The following is a 20,554-nucleotide window of genomic DNA, read 5'->3' on the forward strand; positions in this document are numbered from 1 at the left end:
TTAAAAAACAGATTTTGTGCCAAACTTTCAGTACTGGAAAAAATATCTGTTTATGAAAACCAGGGCCCAAGGGAAAAAATACAGCATGGCAAAAGACCAAGATCAAAGTTGTTTACCAGCTATATGCAGAAAATGCTTTCTCCCCATTTCTGCTTGTTTATTCCAAAATGTCTTATTTGTCAGAAGTCACTAGTATCATTTCTTGTCACAGAAGCAAGGAGGAAGGGAGATAATGTGAGGCAATTTCTAGCATCAGATTGATATGTGTGGGTCAGAGACCCCTCCATTTCCCAGACTGATCTGGTAGCAACAACCAGGCAGCTGCTCTGGCAGGCCTCCAGGATGGTGAGGTCAGTCACATCTCTGCAAAGGCAGAGAGTGCCTCTCATCTTCTGGCAGAAATTTGCTCCCTCTCAAAGAGAAGTGAAAGCCTAGCTTTTTATTTTATATACAACGGATCAAATCAGATTTGATGGCTCATGACAGTGAGAGGAGAGCAGCCCTATGTCAAATGAGCACGACTGTGCTTTGAGTCCAAATTTAACGAGCTTGATGCTGACACTTTGTGCTGAACACTTGTGCAAAGCAGAACTGATTCACATCTTATCCTCACCATGAAGACAGGCCAGCCAGCCCCACAGCAGGATGTTAGGATGTCTCACACAACTTCTTGATTATTTGTCAGGGTGGGTAGTCACAGATGTGGCCAGTGAATTGGTGGCTGCTCCTTCTCCAAGGAAGTAACCCTGATAGTCAGCTCTTCACAAAGTCTACCACCATTCCTAATACAAGAACCTTATAGCTGGGCTCTGTTCTTTTGTGCTAAGATCATGGTTGTCTTCCATCTGTCCAGAACTCAAATGCCATCTCTACTAGTTTGGTTCAGCTGTCTTCCCTGGGTTTGGCTGTATTTCTTTCTGTGGGGCTGCAGTAACATAGATCACTCCTTTGTTTGCCAGGCCTCAGTGGCCAGGACCTAATTAATGTAACATTTTCTCCCCTTTCTGAACCCCAGTTTAGTTTATTCTTCTTAGCTCCTCATTATTCAGACACATACTTGAAGCTAAACAGTGGCCAAGGACTAACTGAGAGCCTCATTTCCCTTTGCATTTTGTAGCTTAGCATAGATTCATTAGAACCCCTGCAGAACTGGCCCATCATATTTCATATGAAGTTGCTTTTATCCTTGGTATTGAGGATTCATTATGTCATTATATTTACTGTTTTGACATCTCTCCAGAATGCTAAAACATGTTAAAAACCTTTTACTGTTTGGCAGGCTTGCCTGGCCATTTCTGCAGGGTGTGCTCTGCTTTTTGAGGATGTACATTTGTGATTTAACTCTTACTACTAATATGTATGTATGAGACATGGCCTAAGGTTATCACGTAAAATAATCTCCTTATTAAAATAGCATTCATATGCAAGTTACGTTTTTGCTTATGCATTTTCACAGAATCACAGAACTGTAGGGGCTGGAAGGGATCTCTGGAGGTCATCTTGTCCAAGCCCCTGCTAAAGCAGGTTCCCTAGAGCAGGCTGCACATGAGAGTGTCTGGGTGGGTTTTGAGCATCTCCAAAGGAGACTCCACCACCAATCTGGGCAGCCTGTTCCAGTACTGTCACCCTCACAAAAAAGAATTTCTACCTCCTTTTCAGTGCTAGACAAATGCTGCTTTAAGAAGGATGAAGCAAACGTTACTGAATTATTGTAGCAATTATGCTTAGATACAGCCCTTTTTCTTCCCTCGCCTTCTTTTTCTATTCTTAGCCTTACTATGGAAAAGCACAGCTACAATCTGACAGTGTTGCTTGCTCTTACTTTTCCCACTGCTGTTTTACAGTTGAGAATCAAGATTCAGCAGCTGCTCTTTTCACCTTGCTGTTACTTTCCATACGTTCAGCTCCTACAGTGATTACCACACAAGGCTTGCTTCCTTTCACCCATGAGGGCGAGCACTTCTCTTGCTGACGTGCCATCAACAATATTGCCTCAGTGAGAGCAGTGCTTGCCCTGTCAGGGAACCATACGAGGCCCTGTATGAATGGTTTGAGCATGTAGCTGACCTGCAGTAGATGATGTAAGGGCCTTTGCTGGCCATCCTGTTGCCTTTTCAAGGTGATGAAGATGTGTGTCTTCATTTAATGAAATAAATGTAATGTGCTCATGACTTCAGGGCTGTTAATCCTTATTTATTAGGGAATGAAAAGAGAAAATTCCTACTTGGAAAAGCCCCACAGTATTTTCTGGCAATTGCTGGCATTCCTTCTGCGTGGCTGAGAAAAACAAACATTCGTGCCTGCAGAGAAAAAGGCCCAGTGACCTTTTCTTGAGGAGGGTTTTAACTTTAGAAGAAAGAGTTTTGTGGCTCCCTAAGGACTTTCACTTTTGCTATTGATTATAGTAGAAGGTGGTAATAATCAGCAGCAGTATAGATCTATAAAGTACACAGATGCTCTCTGAATTCAATCTACTGTCTTCAGAACTGCACAGATGAATGAATTTGGTGATAAATTGTCCTTGAGCTTGTGTGCAGTGGATGAGAGTTACTGAGTACTGTCTGTTGGAGAGGCCATATTATCCCCTGCCCAAGCACATCAGTCCTGACAGAACCATTACTGCTCCCTTCCCCAAGGTCTGAGTGTCTGTGTTTTAGAGTGATAGGAAATGGGTAAAGCGGCTAACGTGTTAAAAGTGGCTCTATAAATGCACATTTATGTACAAACAAGTTTAACTGGTCAGATGACTACTAGGTTCTGTTGGAATTTGCCTTCTTTTCTGTTTGATGCTGAAGTTACCAAGGGCACTTTGTTGGCATGTGATTGGACAGTGATGGACAAACTGAAGAAACTGGGCTTGTTCTGCCTGGAGAAAACTGTGGGATCATCTCATTATGGCCTTCCAGTATTTAAAGGGAGATTGTAAACAGGAGGGAAATATTTATTTTTACATGGGTAGATAGTGATAGGACAAGGGGGAATGATTTTAAGCTAAAGGAGGGAAGATTTAGATTAGATGTTAGGGGGAAGTTTTTCACTGAGAAGATGATGAGGTGCTGAAACAGGTTGTCCAGAGAGGTTGTGGATGCCCTGTACCTGGAGGTGTTCAAGGCCAGGTTGGATGGGGCACTGGGCAACCCAATCTAGTTCTTGATCTACTGGTTGGCAACCTAGCCTGGGGCAGGGGACTTGGAACTTGGTGATGGTTTAGCTCCCTTCCATCCCAAGCCCTTGAGCCTCTGCTTCTATTATACGATGAAATATAACCAAAAGAGATGTAGGTGTTTTTGTAACAGATACATTTATTCTTTAAATTAGATCTAGTTGCGAGTGAATACATATGTGCAGACCTTGTAGGTTTTGTTATTGTTGTTGTTGTTTGTTTGTTTTTGACCAAAGTAAGTTTGCTTTTTCTTTGCTGTTTGAGAGATTAATCCTGTTGGTTGTGCAGTAGCAAGAGCCTGTTTGCCAGTTAAATGGCTAATGCAACTTTATACCTTGGCAGGCTGCTTTAAAGGTTACTGTCTTCTTTTGTTTTTTTTCTTCAGGGTCTTTGAGAGCTCAGAAGACATAGCTGAGCCTTGTGCCAATAAAAATAACAAGGATCTCCTCATTAACTCTATTGGCCTCCTCCTTTGTTTGCCAAGATCAGATGACTTTGAGTAAAAACAGGAAATGGCTGAATTTAAATCCTGGAACGGATTAACTTTATTGACAACCACGGCCTTGTCTTGTGAAGGTTTCCAGCAAAGCAACAGCTCCTGGCATGAGCCAGGCTTTGGGCAGCTCTCTTTGGGCATGCAGATCCGTGGGGGCTGGGGGTGCCACGGCCTGTGGGGAGTGTGATTGATGCTGCCACGGAGCATCCCCCTCTGCAGGAGCAGTCTCCGCTAAATCCCCAGGGTTCCTGCTGTGGAACTCATTTAACAAGCTTTTGCTGTCTTCAGATAAAACACAATGCTGTTGCAAGCTCAATTATGTACTTTCTTGATTGTCTCTGTTGACATTACAGATGAGGTCAACGAGCACATCGGGAGAAGTCTGGAAAGCAAAGATCCTCCCTTCCACGCGCATGCTGCTGGCACAGGAGAGGAGAGGTACCTGCCACTGCTCTTGTTTCTAACAAAAATTGAATGCCACCCATTAAATCCTGTTCTTTAACTGAGCTTCCAGGACCATATTAGTAATAGGCTATATAGAATGCTTTTAAAACCCTTTTTCCAGGAATTGTCAGAGTATCAATCCTCCCCTAATTACTAAGAGCTAATGTGCTTATGCCAGAAAGGTCTTTCCTGCATGATTTGATAAGGAGTCAGTAAAGTGGAAGCTGTCTCTAATGTCAGGTTATTCTGGGTAGTTTTTCAAAGTAATTATGATTTTTATTTGTTTAATTTTTCCCATGGAGCAATGCTAACAAAATGAACTATTTTAGGAAACCGCTCATTTCCTGCTGGTGCCAACCACTGCGTTCAGTGCGCAGCACTCACCGTCATGGCTTGGTAGATTTCATGTTGTGCTGACTGTGCACAAATACACAATAGAAGAACTTCAGCAAGCAAATGAGTGACCTCACTCAATGTTTGTGAACTAAGGAGAATCCATTAAAATATCCACTTTTTTATTCATTGTTGCTTCCATCTCATTTGCGTTCTTCTGTCAGCAGAATGAGGAATCATACTTCACAGGTGGCAATTGCTGCAATTATTAAATATGAGCCTTGAAAACACTTCCAGACCTCCCGCAGCTGAACAATGGGTGTTGTTTAATAAAGGACACAGTCAACATGCTTTACTAGCATGGCAATGGTCCTAATGATTTATTGTGGGAGTCCTGTAAATGTTGCTTTGTTTTTCTCATTCAACCCTAAATGCAAAGCATTCTCATCTGAAATCTCACCGGTGGCCCAACCTGACTGCTTTTCTCCATCTGGAGGGCAGCTGTCACTAGAAACTCCCAAAGACAGTAGAACTAGTCAGGCAATCTGCCCATGATATATGTTCATTTTATTTATGTACCAAGCACTTAGTAATTAACTTATGATACAAGTATGAAGATTTTTATCCCCTACTATATTATCGTTGATGGCTTAATAATTCCTGTAGTTTCTGAGTTCTCATTTAATCCAGGTGTCCTGTGGCCTGACCTGAGGTATGTGGATAGGTATGGCCTGTTCCTTCCTGGACCAAGCCTGAAAGGGCATCTCCCTCTTGTGTGGCTTTTGGACTGTTTTGACACTATCGCATCCTGTGTTTTTCTCTATAGTTTTCTCCCAGAAAGGAAAATCTGAATAAATTCTGGGTGACACCTAGAAGGTGTCACCATTGTTTTTGTTGATCAAGTTCTATACTGACTGCAGTGGTAGACTCATATTTACTTCAAGCTGGGGCAATTTAATATGTCCCCCAGTCCTTCCAATGGAGAAAATGAATGAAGGCACTAGTCTGGGCAGTCTTATATTGGGCAGAATCAGTAGAAAAAAAGTAACAAAGCAGCTGAGCAGAACTGAATCAATGTTGAAGGCTGCCAGACTGCTTGTGCAGTGGATGCCCTATCCAGTACATCCCTACCACTGATCTCCTTGCTCAGATGTTTTTCTACTCTATAGATCCAGCACACCTGCTCTTAATACTGCAGAGGAGCATAAAATCTTGCCAAAACCAAAGCCGAGACTTTCCGCCATGCTGTCTGCATCACACAAGGTACTACCGTCATATCTTCTGTGTTTAGTTTTGTTATTCCTTGGGTCTTCACAAGTCTGTATCTACTGACCAGGGGCTCCACAGGCTGTCCTCTCTAGTATCTGTGCTCAAATAAATGACATTTTTTCCAGTTTTGTGAATGGATATACATTGACAGAGTTTATTTTCCATTCAGAGATTCAGTATACATGATGTTTCTTCCTCGGAGAGTGACACTGGATCAAGTCCGTTTGCAGCTGCAACAGACAGCTTGCATTTGTCTAGTAAAGGTAAAGTTTTTGTTCAGTGAACCACTGACATTTTCATTGTTTAGAGTCAAACACCAAGAAACATGTTGCTTTTTTTGTGCATACAAATGAATAACAAAGAGCTTTTCTTAGCTTGGCCTGTAAGAATGGGCTGCCAAAATTCGTATGAATTATGCACAAGGCAGAAAGAATCAAGAAAAAAATCCTCAGTAAATAAAACTCCTCCTGGCTCTCAGTATGGTTAACTGAGTGCTTGGCTAACAGTTCCTTAATGCACAGATCCAAGTTACATTTCTTTAGTCTCCTGCTTTGAACGTGTAGTGTATTTTGGTATGTAGCAAATAGACAGTATGAAATCTGTCAAGCAGACTGTGAAGCTGTGAACAAATCCCCAACACAGCAACAATTTAGAGCTCAGTGAAATTTTTCCCTTCCTTGGTGCAGAAAGGAGGACTGAGTTTTTCAGGCTTTTCCTTCACATGGAAGGGAACTTGCTGGACTCTCAAAATGGGGAAGAATTAGGAACATATTGGTGGTTTCTAGAAACTCCTCCTGGCTTCCCTTTGAGGACCTTCAGCCCAGACCTTCCAGGGAGTAAGGATATTGTGTGATGAGATGGGTTTTGAGCATTTGTCATTGCTGTAGGTAATGGAGTGTCTCCACCGCCTGCCAAGCTTTCAGACGATGCTGTGCCACAGCCCAGCTGTGCAACTGGAGAAGCTGCTGATGGGGCCACTGGCACCACGGCAGGACCAAAAAATGCACCCGAAGAAGCTTATGCTCCCAGCAAGATACCTGTTAAGAAGAAGCCAAGCAGAAGTCTCTCCAGATCAGAGCAGTTTGTGAATCACCTGGGGCCAGCAGAGAACAACCTTGAAAAGAGAGAGTTACTGACAAGCCCCAGATTGCTGACTACAGAGGGGGAATGCAGCCAGGCAGTGAAGCCAGGCGTGAACTACACAATCTCATCAATGAGTAATAGAGAGGAGGACATTGGCCTTGATCGTGAGCACTTCAAGAATTTGAAGAACTTCTGGGAGAAGGGAGCAGACTCTGTGATGATGGGAAGCGTGCCAGAGTCCCCAGGCTCGCTGGAGGCAGATGGCAGGCAGTTCAAGCTGTGCCGCTCGCTCTCTGTGCAGTCAGACCATGGCCAGAACACTGAAGAAAAACCTGGGGCCTTCACTAAAACAAGAACCCCTTACAAAAGGACAATAACTTTATCTTCCAGTGAGGAAGAACCAAGCTATGTAGCTCCGGTGAGGAAGGGATCCATTTCCATTGCTCCGAGGTCTACATATGCCAAGAGCAAAGGAGGCCTGGTTACAAGAAATAATTCGCTGGGCGAAAGCAATGGGAAGCCATCAGTGCCAGAGGAAGAGAAGGCAGCGCAGCGCAGCTCCAAGAAATCCAGATTGCCTGTGCGAGTGCCTTCCATCAAAATTGAGTCTCCTCCCAAGGAAGTATCTGGCAGCATGTTTGAGCCAGAGACGCCTACGGAGAAGCTTATTGTGGCAGAGGAGCGCAAGCACACAGCGAGCTCTTTGGCAAGCAGGGTGCAGACACTGATTGAGCCTGCGCCTGCAGGTGGTGACAAAAATGATGAGAAAGCACAAAGATCTGATGTGGGCGCTCATGACAACATGGAAATAAATGGAGAGCTACCTGAGGAAAAAACATGCCGGTCTTCAGAACAGCCAGCAGGCAGCGTGCTGGCCGGAGGGGGAGAAGTTGTTCGGAAGATGGACTTGTCTGTTCATTCAGGTACTGAGGGCTGTAACTGCACCCTGGGAAACCCCATTGAGTGTCACCTCTAAGCCTGTTTTCTTCCCTAATACTTACAATTTTGCATGTTTTCTTTGCTTCTACATCTATACTGTATAAAAATTGGTACAGGGTTAGCATGTGTGGAATGTGTTTAACAAGCAGCTATGGAAACAACTGTTCTTTGTAGTGCAGTGAGATGTAAAATTGGGCAATGTTATGTCCCTTTGCCTTTCTCACCGCTGCCTATTCTCATGCTTTGCCTTCAAGCACCTCAGCTAGGGACAGATCTCCATTTCTTTAGCCCTGACTACAACAGGTTGCAGGAACTTAACTAACTGAGAAGAACTAGAACTAACTGAGAGCACTACACTTTTTTCAAATGTAGATCTGCCAGAATTCCTTGTGCTGGTAAAGATAGGTCTGATGCAAGTAGCAGAAATAAAACGTGAAGCAAAGTGTTTAATAAGTACCTTTGCCCTACTTCGATATGGCTACTGGCAATCAGGATTTGAATGACACTTTGGGCCTTTTGGGAATCCACCAGTAAGCTGCAAACAGAGTGCACTGGACAAGGAGTCTGAACTTGGTGGGTTCTGATACCACATTTTCCATCACAGTAGAGTCAGTAGTACCTCCACTTTATCAGCCTCTTCCTCTGGGTTTGACAGGCGCTCATTAGGACTGATAATATTGGCAAAAGTTCATGTTAATTGCATTTTGTTTTAAATGTGAGCTCTGATTGCCTACAGCTCCATTCCCTGCAAAGCAAAGACCTAGGAAGAGAGTTCCCTGTCTCCTTTTTCTGCATCTTTGATCCTCTTGTACCTGATTGAGACCCATTTGAGAGGATTTTCCATAAACTTAGCTGATTTGATTTTGACTGAGTCATTTCTTGGCTTATTTCCTACCTTTTGTAACATTTCCATTAAAATCTTGAGTTGCATTTCAGGTAAACGTGAGCATTTCTTTTATATACCAGTCATTCTTGTATTGCTCAGGGTATTTTTTCCATTATTATTACAGTTGTTACAGATTGATTTTAGCAGATGGCTGTATTCCACTGGAAGTTCTTTGTAAGTGTCGATCTCTTTTGGGGACTGGGTTACTCCAGTGTTTACATTTCTCATCATAGTGCAAAGGCCTTTTCTCAGGGAGAGATGTTGCAGCCAATGATTTGAAAGTAACTTTGTGTAGCTGTACAAGTGCAGCGTGCTCTAAGCAGAAGGAGTAGCTGGGAGAGAGACATTCATGCTTGCTGACATCCTGCCCATTTCTGTTTGTTTACTCACCATGTCAACTTGACTTTTCATATATTCCAGAGGAAGATGGAGATCATTCTCCTGCTGCTCAAGCCTTGGCCCAAGCAAACAGCATTAATCTTGCAAAAAGCATGGTGAACATTTACACAACCACAGAGAGTGAGTAATGCTTTTCTTTCTGCAATTTAGTTTAAGTTTCTTGAAAGCAATATATTATGTATGAATTTTGCATCCTTGGTGCTTCTGTGCTATACTAAGCAAGGAAAATGACATATTGTTTCATCATCAAATTAGAGAGCTTATAGTACCTAAAATTAAATTCAAGGCCAGGAAATTACAGCTAGATTGATGATATGTCACTCTGTGCACAGCAAAATGCAAACAGGCTTCAAACGGTTGGCAAGAATCTCATCTCCTCTTCCACCACTGAGTACCATGGGACCTTTATGGCAGCCTCCTCAGTGGATCAATCAGACGTGGCAGACCTTGCATCCAGCATGCGAGCTGTGCCACAGGCTGCTGTCACACGCTTGCTTGGGCCTATTTGGGCCTTTCCCAGAGCAGCCCCAGGTTGCTAGCCTGATCTCCTCAGCTACCAGCTGGGACACACGTTATGTTGGCAGTTCCTCTTGGGGAAACCAAGAGAAACTGAGGAGAAGGCAACCAAGAAAGCAGCAGCAAAAGCTGAAGAAGCCCATGGCCAAGAAACCTGTCTGTGCCACCAAGTTGTCCAAGAAAGCATCAGTCAAGGGAGAGGGCCTGAAGGAAGGCAGCAGCAGCCTCTGTGGCCAGGAAAACCAGTACATGTTCCCAGAAGAGGAAAGCTGGCAAACTCAAGAAGACAGCTATAAGCATGCCTAAAAGCAAACGGGTATGGCCAAGTATGCTGGGACTGAGTTGGGGAGGTTGGGGAGGCAGTGTCCAGGGTAGGGTAAAGCAGCTTAGAGGAAACAGTAAGGCCAGTTTAAGTCCCTGTTTATGGGATGGAGGTTATTGGGCTGTCACAGGCAGCCGGTGCATGGGGCATGCTGCATTGACCTGTGTGCAGCTGAACCACATCGTCCTGGAGCTTTGTGCAAATTATGCCCTGTCATATGGTGCAGCGATGCAAGTCAGAAAACACGATGGCTCAAAGCTTCAAGTCCCACATGCACTGCCATTCAGTGATGTAGTCTTCATGCAGATGACAAAGATCTTAGCCTTTCCCCATTGCAGCTTATTTAGAGCCACAAACCTCATCCTAGGAAACCTTCTACCGAGTTGCACTTGTTTACAGTATAACAAATAGCCTGCAGAAAAGGCTATTTAACACTTTACACTTTAGACTGTTGGAGATATCAAACAGCCTTTTGGCATTCTGAACATTGAGTAGTGTATCATCATGGCTAACCTCAGCAACGGTGTATATGTGCATATGTCATCTGAAAACAAGCCAGTCGTTTTGGAATGAGATTAGTCATTGAGGAAGTTACTGAGAAAAGATAAATAAAGAGCAGAGAGGCCTTATTTAAACATTTAAGCAATTCAGTAGCCATCTTTTTTAAGTTGTTGTGGAAGTTGATACCGTTTTGAAGCTTTCTTTTTTCTTTTATATAACAGACTATTTCCACCTCTTTGTCCATCTAGCAGTATGTTTGAGAGGTGATTGCAAAAGTGAAGTTATAGGTCTAAGTATTTTACAGCTCGTTTGGACGGGGAAATATTGTTTACACATGCTATGAGATGGAAACAAGAGTGTGTTTGGTTTCTTTGACGGGGGGCGGATCTGCGTGCTTTTGTTTTAAATTAAATCTACACAGCTAGAGGGTGCAGAGCAAAGAAGTTATACGTGCTTCGGGCAGTGGATAAATTGAATTAACCACTAGAGGGAGTTTGGACACTCCTACTGAGGAGTGAAAACACACTGAGTAGCTTTTACAGCACTAGCTAGCCAGCAGTCTGTGTCCTGGGGAGGGCTCACCTTCAGTGACTGGTGACAGAGCTGGAGCAAGTGCCTCCCACAAGCTTTTCCTTCCTCCTTGTGCCTTTAAACAAACAAACAAACAAGTGACTTTCTTACATCTTCCTGACTCTGACAATTTATCTTGATGCCTCTTTTCTGTTTGTACTTACAGCGTACAGTAAACCTCTTTTGATACCTCATCAATTTCTTGAACCTGAAAGAGTCAAAGAACTGAGCAGATCCTCTCCTCTCCTGTTGTCTGAGGTAGGATAGATACCAGAAATGGCTGAAATAATTTCCCCAGCATCCCTTAAATAGCAGTTGGGTGCATGAGAATCTTTTTCTGGGACACTGGCAGTACTTGCTCTAGAGATTGCTTTGCTTAGGTCATAAAAAAAAAAAATGATAAAAATTATAAAAGCTGTAAGAAAAAAAGTCCCTAGTAATCCACATCAACCTTTTGGTCCTGTAGGAGTTTTGGTTTTTCCCTCTGCCTCAAATCACAATGTTACGTGCCCTTCCCAAGAGTCCAGGTGGTTTGGAGGCAGTTAATGATGACGTTTGCTGCCGGTCAGAGGCAGTGCCTCTGGGGAGATTCCCTGCACTCCCCTCCGCTCTCCTAACCTGCTTGCTGCTTCATGGGACTCTGCTGATGTATTGGTTTTCCTCTGTAGTGTTGGGAAGTGCTTGTACGGCAGAGCATAAAGATGCTTTTTATTTTCTGAGCAGACAGAATCAGACACAGCTTCGGAAATCAGCTTCCAGTTTAGCAAGCACAAAAAGACTCCTAGCGTTGGCAGCCACTCCTCTGACATGGCATCTGTCTCCTCGGTAGGTATTTAATGTGTATGTTTTGCTAGAAAGCATTTCTCAGTTGGATGCAGTGACGCTGCATTTAGGCTGATGTGGATGACGTGGCCTCTGGAGTATCACATTGCTTTCTGCATGGTACTTGATTTAAAAGAGCAGTGATGGCTAATTACCTGCATTAAAGAAGTGTCTTCAGGTTCTATCTCAAATTAGAAATCCTCGTTAGGTCCTTGTTAGACAAATTCAGAGTAAGAGGCAGCCTCTTCTCCAAAGTGAGGAGCAAAGTGTGCTGCAGCCTGGAAGAGAGGAGTGGCCTTTCTTTAGGTAGGGGAATTACACACAGCTATTGAGTGGCTCTGAGAAGGCTGGGGCTGCAGACTGGTGCCCTCTGCAAGCTTCTCCTTCACTTAATCAACAAATTAAAGGAACCTCAGAATTTGATAGCAACAGGATGATTTAGAAGTTCACCTTCTAAGGAAAGCTGACGAAAGCTGAGTGCATTTTTTAGGCAATTTAAAAGGATTCCTTAGAGACAGTGTTTTGTGGGGGGCTGTTTAAAAGTGCTTTAATTTGCTGTATTACCATTATAGGTAGCTCCAAAGTGTGTATGTGAGACTTAAAGAATATATGTGAAGAAAAGCTTGTAGGAAGAGGTCAGGAACGTAGGTAAATATGTTATTTAAAAAGCTTTAGCTTGGGGGTACATCAGTCCTTCTACTCTGTAGAATCTGGGAGCTATAAATGAGCTTTTTTGTCTAAGTGACATAAATGTTTTTGAAAATCTCATTTAGAATTCTCTGTTGGGTTGAATATGACGCTTGAACTCTGATGACATGAGAAATGTATCTCCTCAGATTGAGAGAAGATATTTAGCAGATTCTTATAGGTTATCGTAGCATTTAATTCAGAAAGAAAAGGAATGGGGTGGGACAGAAAAGAATTGGGTTAATTAGTAGGAAAGTTTTTTGATAAAAATTCATGATTGTACCACAGAAGAGTCCCAAGAAGTTTAATTATTTGCTTTGTAAACTGCATTAGCTTTTATGGTATCCCATCTATAATTGTAAGTGATTGGTGCAATAGAAAATTCTCATGTTTTTGGAGCTGTATTGTATTTCCTTTTCTTGACTTTCTATTAGAGAAAGATTTAAAGCCTTGGAAAGAGAAGCTCAAGGCCTTTGGGCTAATCCAGTTTGTTCTGGGAAAGCAAGTGGCTCTTGAGTGCCTAGTTCCTGGTTCATACCTGAAGAAAACTCATTTTCCTCTGCATTTGTGACAGGTGTATTCCCATAAGCTGTCTCTGGTGGGACAGCGGCTCTTCAGGACAGGGTATATTTGTTTCTGTTCTGTACAAATCTCTGCACTTTGTGAGCAAGCAACAAGACAGTAATGGTCATTTTTTTTTCTATATTTCCAGTCTGATATTGTTCTTAGTAGCCTGTTTTTAAAACTGAACGACAATAGGGTGACTATCTCTACCATAAATAATAAGTGTATGTGAAGATAGTTAAAGTTCTCTCAATATATTTTTAGTGATGAGACTGGTTCAGAATAGCAGCCCTTAGTACAGGTAGCACCAGGAAAGGGATAAGACTCGCGTGCTCTTACTAGTGATATTTAACTGTTTCCCAAAGCTTTGGGCACTTGGGAAATCAGTGCTTCTTAGTCCTGTTATAGGGTATCGCATCCTTGTGAGACTTTTATTCGGGTCCTCAAACCCTTGCTTGTGCAAGCACAGCTGCAGATGTTCACCATTTCTGTATCAAGGATGCAGTAATACTTGAGGACAGAGAGAGCAGATTATTTCTCCAGAATGCACATCTTGGTCCAGAAAACAGATCAGTAAAGTGCTTATTTCAGTGGTGTGATCTTTTTCTTCCACCTGGCAGGTGAGTGGCAGTGTGCTCAGTGTGTACAGCGGCGATTTTGGGAGTGTGGATGCCCAGGGTACTGTGGAATTTGCACTAGACTATGATGAGAAGAACCGTGAATTCCAGGTTCATGTGTCCCAGTGCAAGGACCTGGCTGTTGTGGATGAGAAGAAAGACAGAACTGACCCGTGAGTGATATTTCACTTTGATTCCTCATGACTTCTCTGCTGAATTTTGTGTTCTGAAGAGCTTTCTTTTTTTTCTTATGAATTTTCTTGTAAAATACCATCTTTTCTTCCTACCTCTAAACTTCTGGTGCATATTTACTGCTGGGTGTTTTCTAGCAGTAACCACTAACCTTCTTGTTGGTTTTAGAGCCACTGACATCAGCAAATATGTTGCCACAGACATATATCTGAATAAGATTGAGAAAATCTTGCTCACTACAGGAACACTTCCTTTTATCACTGAAATATATTCTCTATGTAACCATGTGAAACTTGGTCTCCCCATGGTGAATATACTTTAATAATAACTCTGCTGATGTAGACACATGTTTATGTGGAAAGAAAGTCTGAAAAGAAGCACCATTATGAGACACAATGGTAATTGTATGGAGGCTAGTGATCTCTGTTTTAAAAGATGATAAAAATAACTTGAATATAAACTTTGAAAAGGAGAGATTTATAATCAGGCTTCTTGAGACATTCCACCTCTTCTAATTACACCCAGATTTTCAATGCACAGATTTGCTGTAGTTACGGGTACGTCAGAAAATTGATATATGTCCTTGCTGGCTTTCCACACTGCTTAGAGAACTGCTTGTTCTGTTCTGAAGGTTGGTGGCATCCATCCATCCCTAGTGAGATTTATAACTTCACATGCAAGACAAGTTAATATCCCAGCAGGTTTCTCAATTAGTTCTGCCCTTAAAGAGTCAACTTGTTTCCATAAATTCCATGTCACCATCCAGAAGTCTTGCTTGCTTGGCAATACTGAATAGCATTCAGCTGTTGTTTTTGGTTTTGTTTTCCAGGTATGTTAAAACTTACCTGCTCCCAGACAAAGCTAGAATGGGTAAGAGGAAAACCTCAGTGAAGAAAAGGACTGTGAATCCTGTTTACAATGAAGTGCTAAGGGTAAGGACACATACATGCTCTGAAAGCCTGTTGTAGCAGGCACCTATCCCTGCTCAGGTCTGGGAGAAGCCTATCTACTGGGCTCCTTCTCCTGTCTCCTGCTGCGCTGCTCTTCCCTTCGTTTCATGAGGGCAGAGATGTTGAAAGTTTTTCTGTACTCACTTGGGTGGCACCCAAGATTTCTATGACAAAACTATACAGTGACCTTTGAAGAAGATACCTGTGAGCCTGTGCTGCTGTCAGAACAAGGAGGTATTCTTCCCTTCTCTGGCTGGTAGTTACAAGACATGGCACTATTAGAAAATGTCCTTATCCTGTGATCTTACTTATCAAAGCATGGAGGATTATTTAACAATGCCCAAGCCTGTGTTAATAATTCTTGAAAAAACGTTGTTTCTTGATGAAGAATGAAGCACTGAATTTCCCTGTGCTCAGCAGAAAAGCATTGTCAGGCTCATGGAAGCTGACTGTCAGGCTACAGCACAAAAAGAGATGTTCAGAATAGGGCCAGTTCTTTAGAGCATGTGTGGAGTAGGTTTAAGTGTCTTAGAGCTAATTCAAGTTTTTGAGTAGTATATTTCCAGTTGTGAGAAAAACTGGAGAAAAAAAAAAGAGCAACCTAATTTCTCTTTCTTCCTCTAGTATAAAATAGAGAAAATGGTATTGCTGATCCAAAAATTGAATCTCTCTGTTTGGCACAATGACCCATTGGGACGTAATAGTTTCTTGGGAGAGATAGAATTAGACTTGGCCAGCTGGGACTGGAGCAACCGAAAACTCAACTGGTATCCACTGAAGCCCCGGGTAAGTGCAGCTCAGCTGCAATTCTGTTTCCCAGCCCAACCCCAAAGCCTTTAGGAGTGGCAGAAATCCTTCTTGGCTGCTTGAGCCGTGCACTGTTAACTCAAGGCTTTTCCTGCTGAGCCCCATCTGCCATGTCTTTGGTGTAAGTGGGCATTTGGCTGGAAGCCAGTGGTCCCTCAGCTGGGACTTGTATGCTCTAGCCAGAGGGAAGGGAAGACTCCTCGGAGATCTTTGGCTGGTGTGTAGAAGCCCAGATTGTGCCTAGGGAAGCACTGGAAACACCCACAAACCCTAGACTTGTTAGCACAGTATTCAGTGCTCTGAACACAGGCCTTCTTGGGTCTTACTTGGTGACACTTTCATAAATGTGATCTGACACTAATCAGCAGAAACTCTGACATGGCTGCCTCTCTCTCTTCTCACGTAAAAGACCATCCCTTAAAAACAGACACCAGAGTACCAGGTGATGCAGTTAGGTATGCCTTGACAGTAAATACTCAGGTGCCACTTTCTGTAAAACCGGTACAGCTTCTTGCCTGCTCCTGTGTTCAGAGGTCTGACCTAGGATCCCTTTTCATAAAATAAAGGCTTTCAGAAAAAAGGTGATTTTGTCCAACTGGACATTTCTGGAAGGGCAACCATGCTCTGAATCCTGAAGCATTATGTTCCAAGGGACTGAGTTTGAGAACAAAGTCACAAAGTAGCCCTGAGAATAGACTGTCCCAGCTATAAGAAGAAGAGCTTGTCTATTTGTCCCTCTGTATTTGAATCAAAAGCTGTTTGCCATGCTGTGTTAACACAAGCCCTTGTTTACTCATAACTCTTTCTGTTTCAGAGTCTTTCTGCTGTTAATGGTGTGGATCATCGAGGAGTGATGAATTTGTCTATTAAGTATGTCCCTCCAGGAAGCCTAGGTAAGATGTATTTCATAAATTAAGAAGTATTGCCTGTATATTGGTGTGTAGCTTGTAATGCTTCATCGTTTTGTGGGCTGGTTAAAGAGTAATCTCATTAGAGCAAGATCGTAGAGATCAGCACAAAGGGACAACCACAGTGCTTGACAGCACCATCTGCAGATTACATCTGTTTTTCACATATTGGATTTACTGGGAAACTGTACAGAGAGGAAGGGCTCAACAAGCTTAAACTCGCCAGCTGTTATGGGCACTATGGGGTGTTGTGATGCTCTAGCAGCAGCACAAAGCTCCTCTTATTTGTGGGACAGGCAGAAGGTTGGGTTTCCCCAAGTAGTTCCTTCTCCTTTCCTGCATCAGTGCATCACTGGCAGGTTGTGTCAGGAGCCCCCTGCAACCGTGATCATGGTACTGTGGTGCCCAACAGAGCACAGCTCCAGGGGAGTGGTATGCAGAGAGGTCATAACACCGCTCCCTCGGGTCCCTGGAGAGAAAGCTCATTGTCTTGCTAGCTATTGCTGGGACTGTCATGAGAGCTTTCTGTTGTACTAAATGGCAGGTCCCAAGAATCCTCCCTCTGGCGAAGTTCACATTTGGGTCAAAGATGTCAAGGACCTTCTGCAGTTGCGTCCTTCTGGAGTTGACTCCTTTGTGAAGTGGTAAGTGCCTATTTTGAAATATCCTCTTGGGCATCCAAATGATGGAATTAGAACCCATTTTTTAGTGTAAAATGTCACTTTGGGAAAGAAAAAAAAGAAGAAAAAAGAAACCCTTTTCCTAAAGCAGGATCTGTTAAGCATCCTTCCTTTCTAAGAATCTTTGCTTACAAAATTGATTTTCTTGGGAAAAGAAAGTTTACTCAAAGGATTATAAGCATTCCCCATTAAATGTACAGAGATTTCTTATGTTGAGACCCAATTACTCCTTACTTCAGATCTGAGGCCTGTTTAGGCCCAGAAAGTTTGTAGAAGCTAATGAAACCCCATGTGATATTTTACACTACTTGCTGTATTTTTTTCCTCTCAAAGCTATGTGCTTCCAGACACGAGTAAGAAGAGCTACCAAAAGACCCGAGTTGTAAAAAGAGACACAAACCCTGTTTTCAATCACACTATTGTGTATGATGGCTTTCATACAGAGGATTTGAAGGATGCTTGCGTTGAACTGACTGTGTGGGATCATGAAAAACTAACCAACCATTTCCTTGGAGGAATCAGGCTGGGCCTTGGGACAGGTGAGTGATTTCCTTTACATTAAATGAATACCATTATACTGCTGCTGAGCCAAGTGGTATAATGGAAAGTTGTTGAGCATTTTGCTGTTAGGGAGAAACCAGATATGGAGAATAGCTGTTAAGGGGCTTCATAATTGCACTGTGTCTGAGATGGAAGGAGCCCTGGTACTGTGATAGTAACCCTCTGTTCCCACATTTTCTGCCATGTCAACTCGCAGGTCTGGCAAAACTCAAGAATCAGTGTGGGTCCAGCAGAGAATTTTCCTGCTGTTGCAGGAAAACAAACAGCATTGCAAATCAACATTATTTTGCTGTTCCTCAGTGCAGAGTGCTCAGAGCTGAAGACAAAGAACTTGAATGCCATGTGGGACAGCACCACCTGGTGACTCTGTCCTCATCTCCTTCATTGAAATACTTCAGTAGCAGGAATAACTAACATTTGGAAAACAGAGCTTGTTGCAGTGGTTGTTCTATCTCAGTCATTACTGAGACAACATCAACAGTTTGGAAATTGAGTTGTTCAGGTGTAAATTAAGGTGTAATTATTTTTTAAATTACTTCTATTAGTTTAGATTATTAAGTGCTCAGAGAGTGCAGCAAAGGTGCCATTTGCTAAACATCCTATCCTAACTTTCAGTGTACCTCATGCCTAGCTTTGACAGATAGAATGTTCATCTTTGTATTGGTAGTAGGAGATGTAAGGATTTGTAAGCTAGCTATACTTATTGTTAAGCAATAGGGGTCTCTGAAAGATGAAAGACAAGCAGAAGATTTCAGGGTGGGGGATGTAATAAAAGGTAACTTGTTCCTTGAGGGTGTCAGGAAGAGCCTTATTGTAGCTTGAAGATCTGCCTTGCAGGTACTCATTTATTGGATGCAGGTACACATTTATTGGATTTGACTGTGTGATCTCTGTTTTCAATCTCTAACGTCACCAAGAGAGATGTGAACTAACCAGTGGGAAGTTCACATAAAAACACCAAGCCCAGGATTAGTTGTGATCCAAATTTAGACTTTTATCTAATTTACAAGTAGTCGGCACATGGGAATTTGGTTGGAAAATCAGTTTGGAATTAATATACGCACTTTTACACTATCATATCTTTGATTCCCGTACAAATGAAGTGTAGAGCAAAATACCTGTCCCTATTCACAACAAATGAGGGGGAATGCCAAACCTTGTAGACCTTCTTTGCCACATCAAAAAATTGCAGTTTTTTTTGGACTTGAGCCCAACCTTGTTTTCCTTGCTAGGTTATTTTTAGGATTCTTGTGTTTTGTGGCTTTTACACTGAATTCTGGTGTAAAATGGAGATCATTAGCAGAAGAACAGGAAGTGATTACAGTGCAACTTCCTGACAGGAACTCAGGACCTTTTAGGTCAAGACCCTACCTGCAGCAGTTATACCTTAGTACTTTTTTTTTGTATGGAGTGGAAGTTCCTTATGCAGCTCCCAACATTACCATCTCCTCGTTTTTCTTCAGGTTTGAGCTATGGCATCCCTGTGGACTGGATGGACTCAACACAAGAGGAGGTGGCCTTTTGGCAGGAGATGATGTCAGCTACCAATGAATGGATTGAGGGGTTGCTGCCACTACGCTCGTTGGCAGGGAGGAAAAAACTGAAATAACCTACTATGTGTTCTAGAGCAAGGCTGAACGTGTTTGTTAGATATAGGAAAGTTCCTACCCCAGGGACCATAGAGACCATGGGGCTGGCAATCGTATGGTTAGTAAGGCAGTTCATGGGCAGCACTTTGGAGATGTTAAATGTTAACTATTTGTTCCCTGACGGAGGACCTGGAAAGTGCCAAACTGATGCTATACTTGATTTTGAAAAAGAAGAAATGTTACCTTTTTATTTAATGGATGTATTTGAATCCATTAAGCACTGGCAACATCAGCAGGAAAGAGGAAATCCAGATATTTATTTATTTTTTATTGTTTCTTGTACTGTTGTGTTTTTTCTTAATCCATGCAGAGATGTAGTTGTACTGAAGCTTTGCTATGGTATTACTCATATTTACCTGCAAGTGGTACACTTTGTACTTTATGTAGAATTGTTCCAAGTCACCAGGCAGCACAGTCTGAGAATGAGAGCTTTGCATTTGTCACTGATGGCAACACATCTGTACCATGAAAGAAATTGAGATCCAGGGTAAATCTAAAGAAAGAGAGGACTGTTTGAAGCAGAAAATGAAGCAATCCAAGGAGGATAACAACCAGGAATTCAATATGTTAAATCCTTTCTGCTTTAATACAAGAGAAAAGAGATGGTCCTGCAGCTAGTAGGATTTTGCAATCAAGAGCTGCTTTCCTAGCTTTCCCACAGGCTTCCTCAGTGACCTCAGGCAAGTTACTCTATTAAAACACAGTTTCAGTGCAATATAAATTGGAGTGCTTGCCTAACTGTAAAATAACATTACACTGCTAATGGACCTAATAGCATCTTTGAAATGCCTTATGTGCAAAACATTTCAATATAAAATAATGATCTAGGGAACAGTCTCGTGTTAGCCTGGCATAATGGGTCAGGAAACATGGTCAGAACTGCAGTGGAACACAGGAGATCCTGGGAGAGGTAAGCAGGGAGTGAACGAATGCCAAGGGAAGCTGCAGAGCTGAGGCCTAGGCTGACCACCTGCCTCCATGTGTCCTGCTCCCCTTCTTGTCTGCCTCTCACCTGATGCCTGTCAGATAGTTGTCCAGAGCTGGAGCAACCTTCTTGTCAGTAATTGCAAGAGTTTTGTGTCTGGCACACGTTAACAGTGGTAGAGTGATGTTATGAATGCATTTTGAAATGTAGCTCCGTGATTTGTACTTCGGATGTACATATTGTGATTAAATAGAATGTTTTTCTTTAGTCA

General features: G+C 42.6%; 1 protein-coding gene across 4 annotated transcripts in view; it reads left to right on the forward strand.

The window, feature by feature from the left end:
- Window positions 1–20,554, forward strand: part of LOC100541464 (synaptotagmin-like protein 2) — a 69,980-nt gene extending 49,426 nt beyond the window's left edge. For all 4 annotated transcript variants that reach the window (XM_019618286.1, XM_010715385.3, XM_010715384.3 and 1 more), the window contains exons 4-17: window positions 4,013–4,097; window positions 5,606–5,699; window positions 5,875–5,968; window positions 6,593–7,711; window positions 9,034–9,132; window positions 11,088–11,179; window positions 11,645–11,746; window positions 13,615–13,784; window positions 14,633–14,735; window positions 15,378–15,539; window positions 16,375–16,453; window positions 17,013–17,112; window positions 17,482–17,687; window positions 19,173–20,554. In XM_019618286.1, coding sequence (XP_019473831.1) covers window positions 4,013–4,097; window positions 5,606–5,699; window positions 5,875–5,968; window positions 6,593–7,711; window positions 9,034–9,132; window positions 11,088–11,179; window positions 11,645–11,746; window positions 13,615–13,784; window positions 14,633–14,735; window positions 15,378–15,539; window positions 16,375–16,453; window positions 17,013–17,112; window positions 17,482–17,687; window positions 19,173–19,318 — 2,651 coding nt within the window. In that variant the 3' untranslated portion in view covers window positions 19,319–20,554. The remainder of the gene's footprint in view (window positions 1–4,012; window positions 4,098–5,605; window positions 5,700–5,874; window positions 5,969–6,592; window positions 7,712–9,033; window positions 9,133–11,087; window positions 11,180–11,644; window positions 11,747–13,614; window positions 13,785–14,632; window positions 14,736–15,377; window positions 15,540–16,374; window positions 16,454–17,012; window positions 17,113–17,481; window positions 17,688–19,172) is intronic.

The sequence above is a fragment of the Meleagris gallopavo genome, chromosome 9 (genome assembly GCF_000146605.3).
Source record: "Meleagris gallopavo isolate NT-WF06-2002-E0010 breed Aviagen turkey brand Nicholas breeding stock chromosome 9, Turkey_5.1, whole genome shotgun sequence".
NCBI classification, from domain to species: domain Eukaryota; kingdom Metazoa; phylum Chordata; class Aves; order Galliformes; family Phasianidae; genus Meleagris; species Meleagris gallopavo.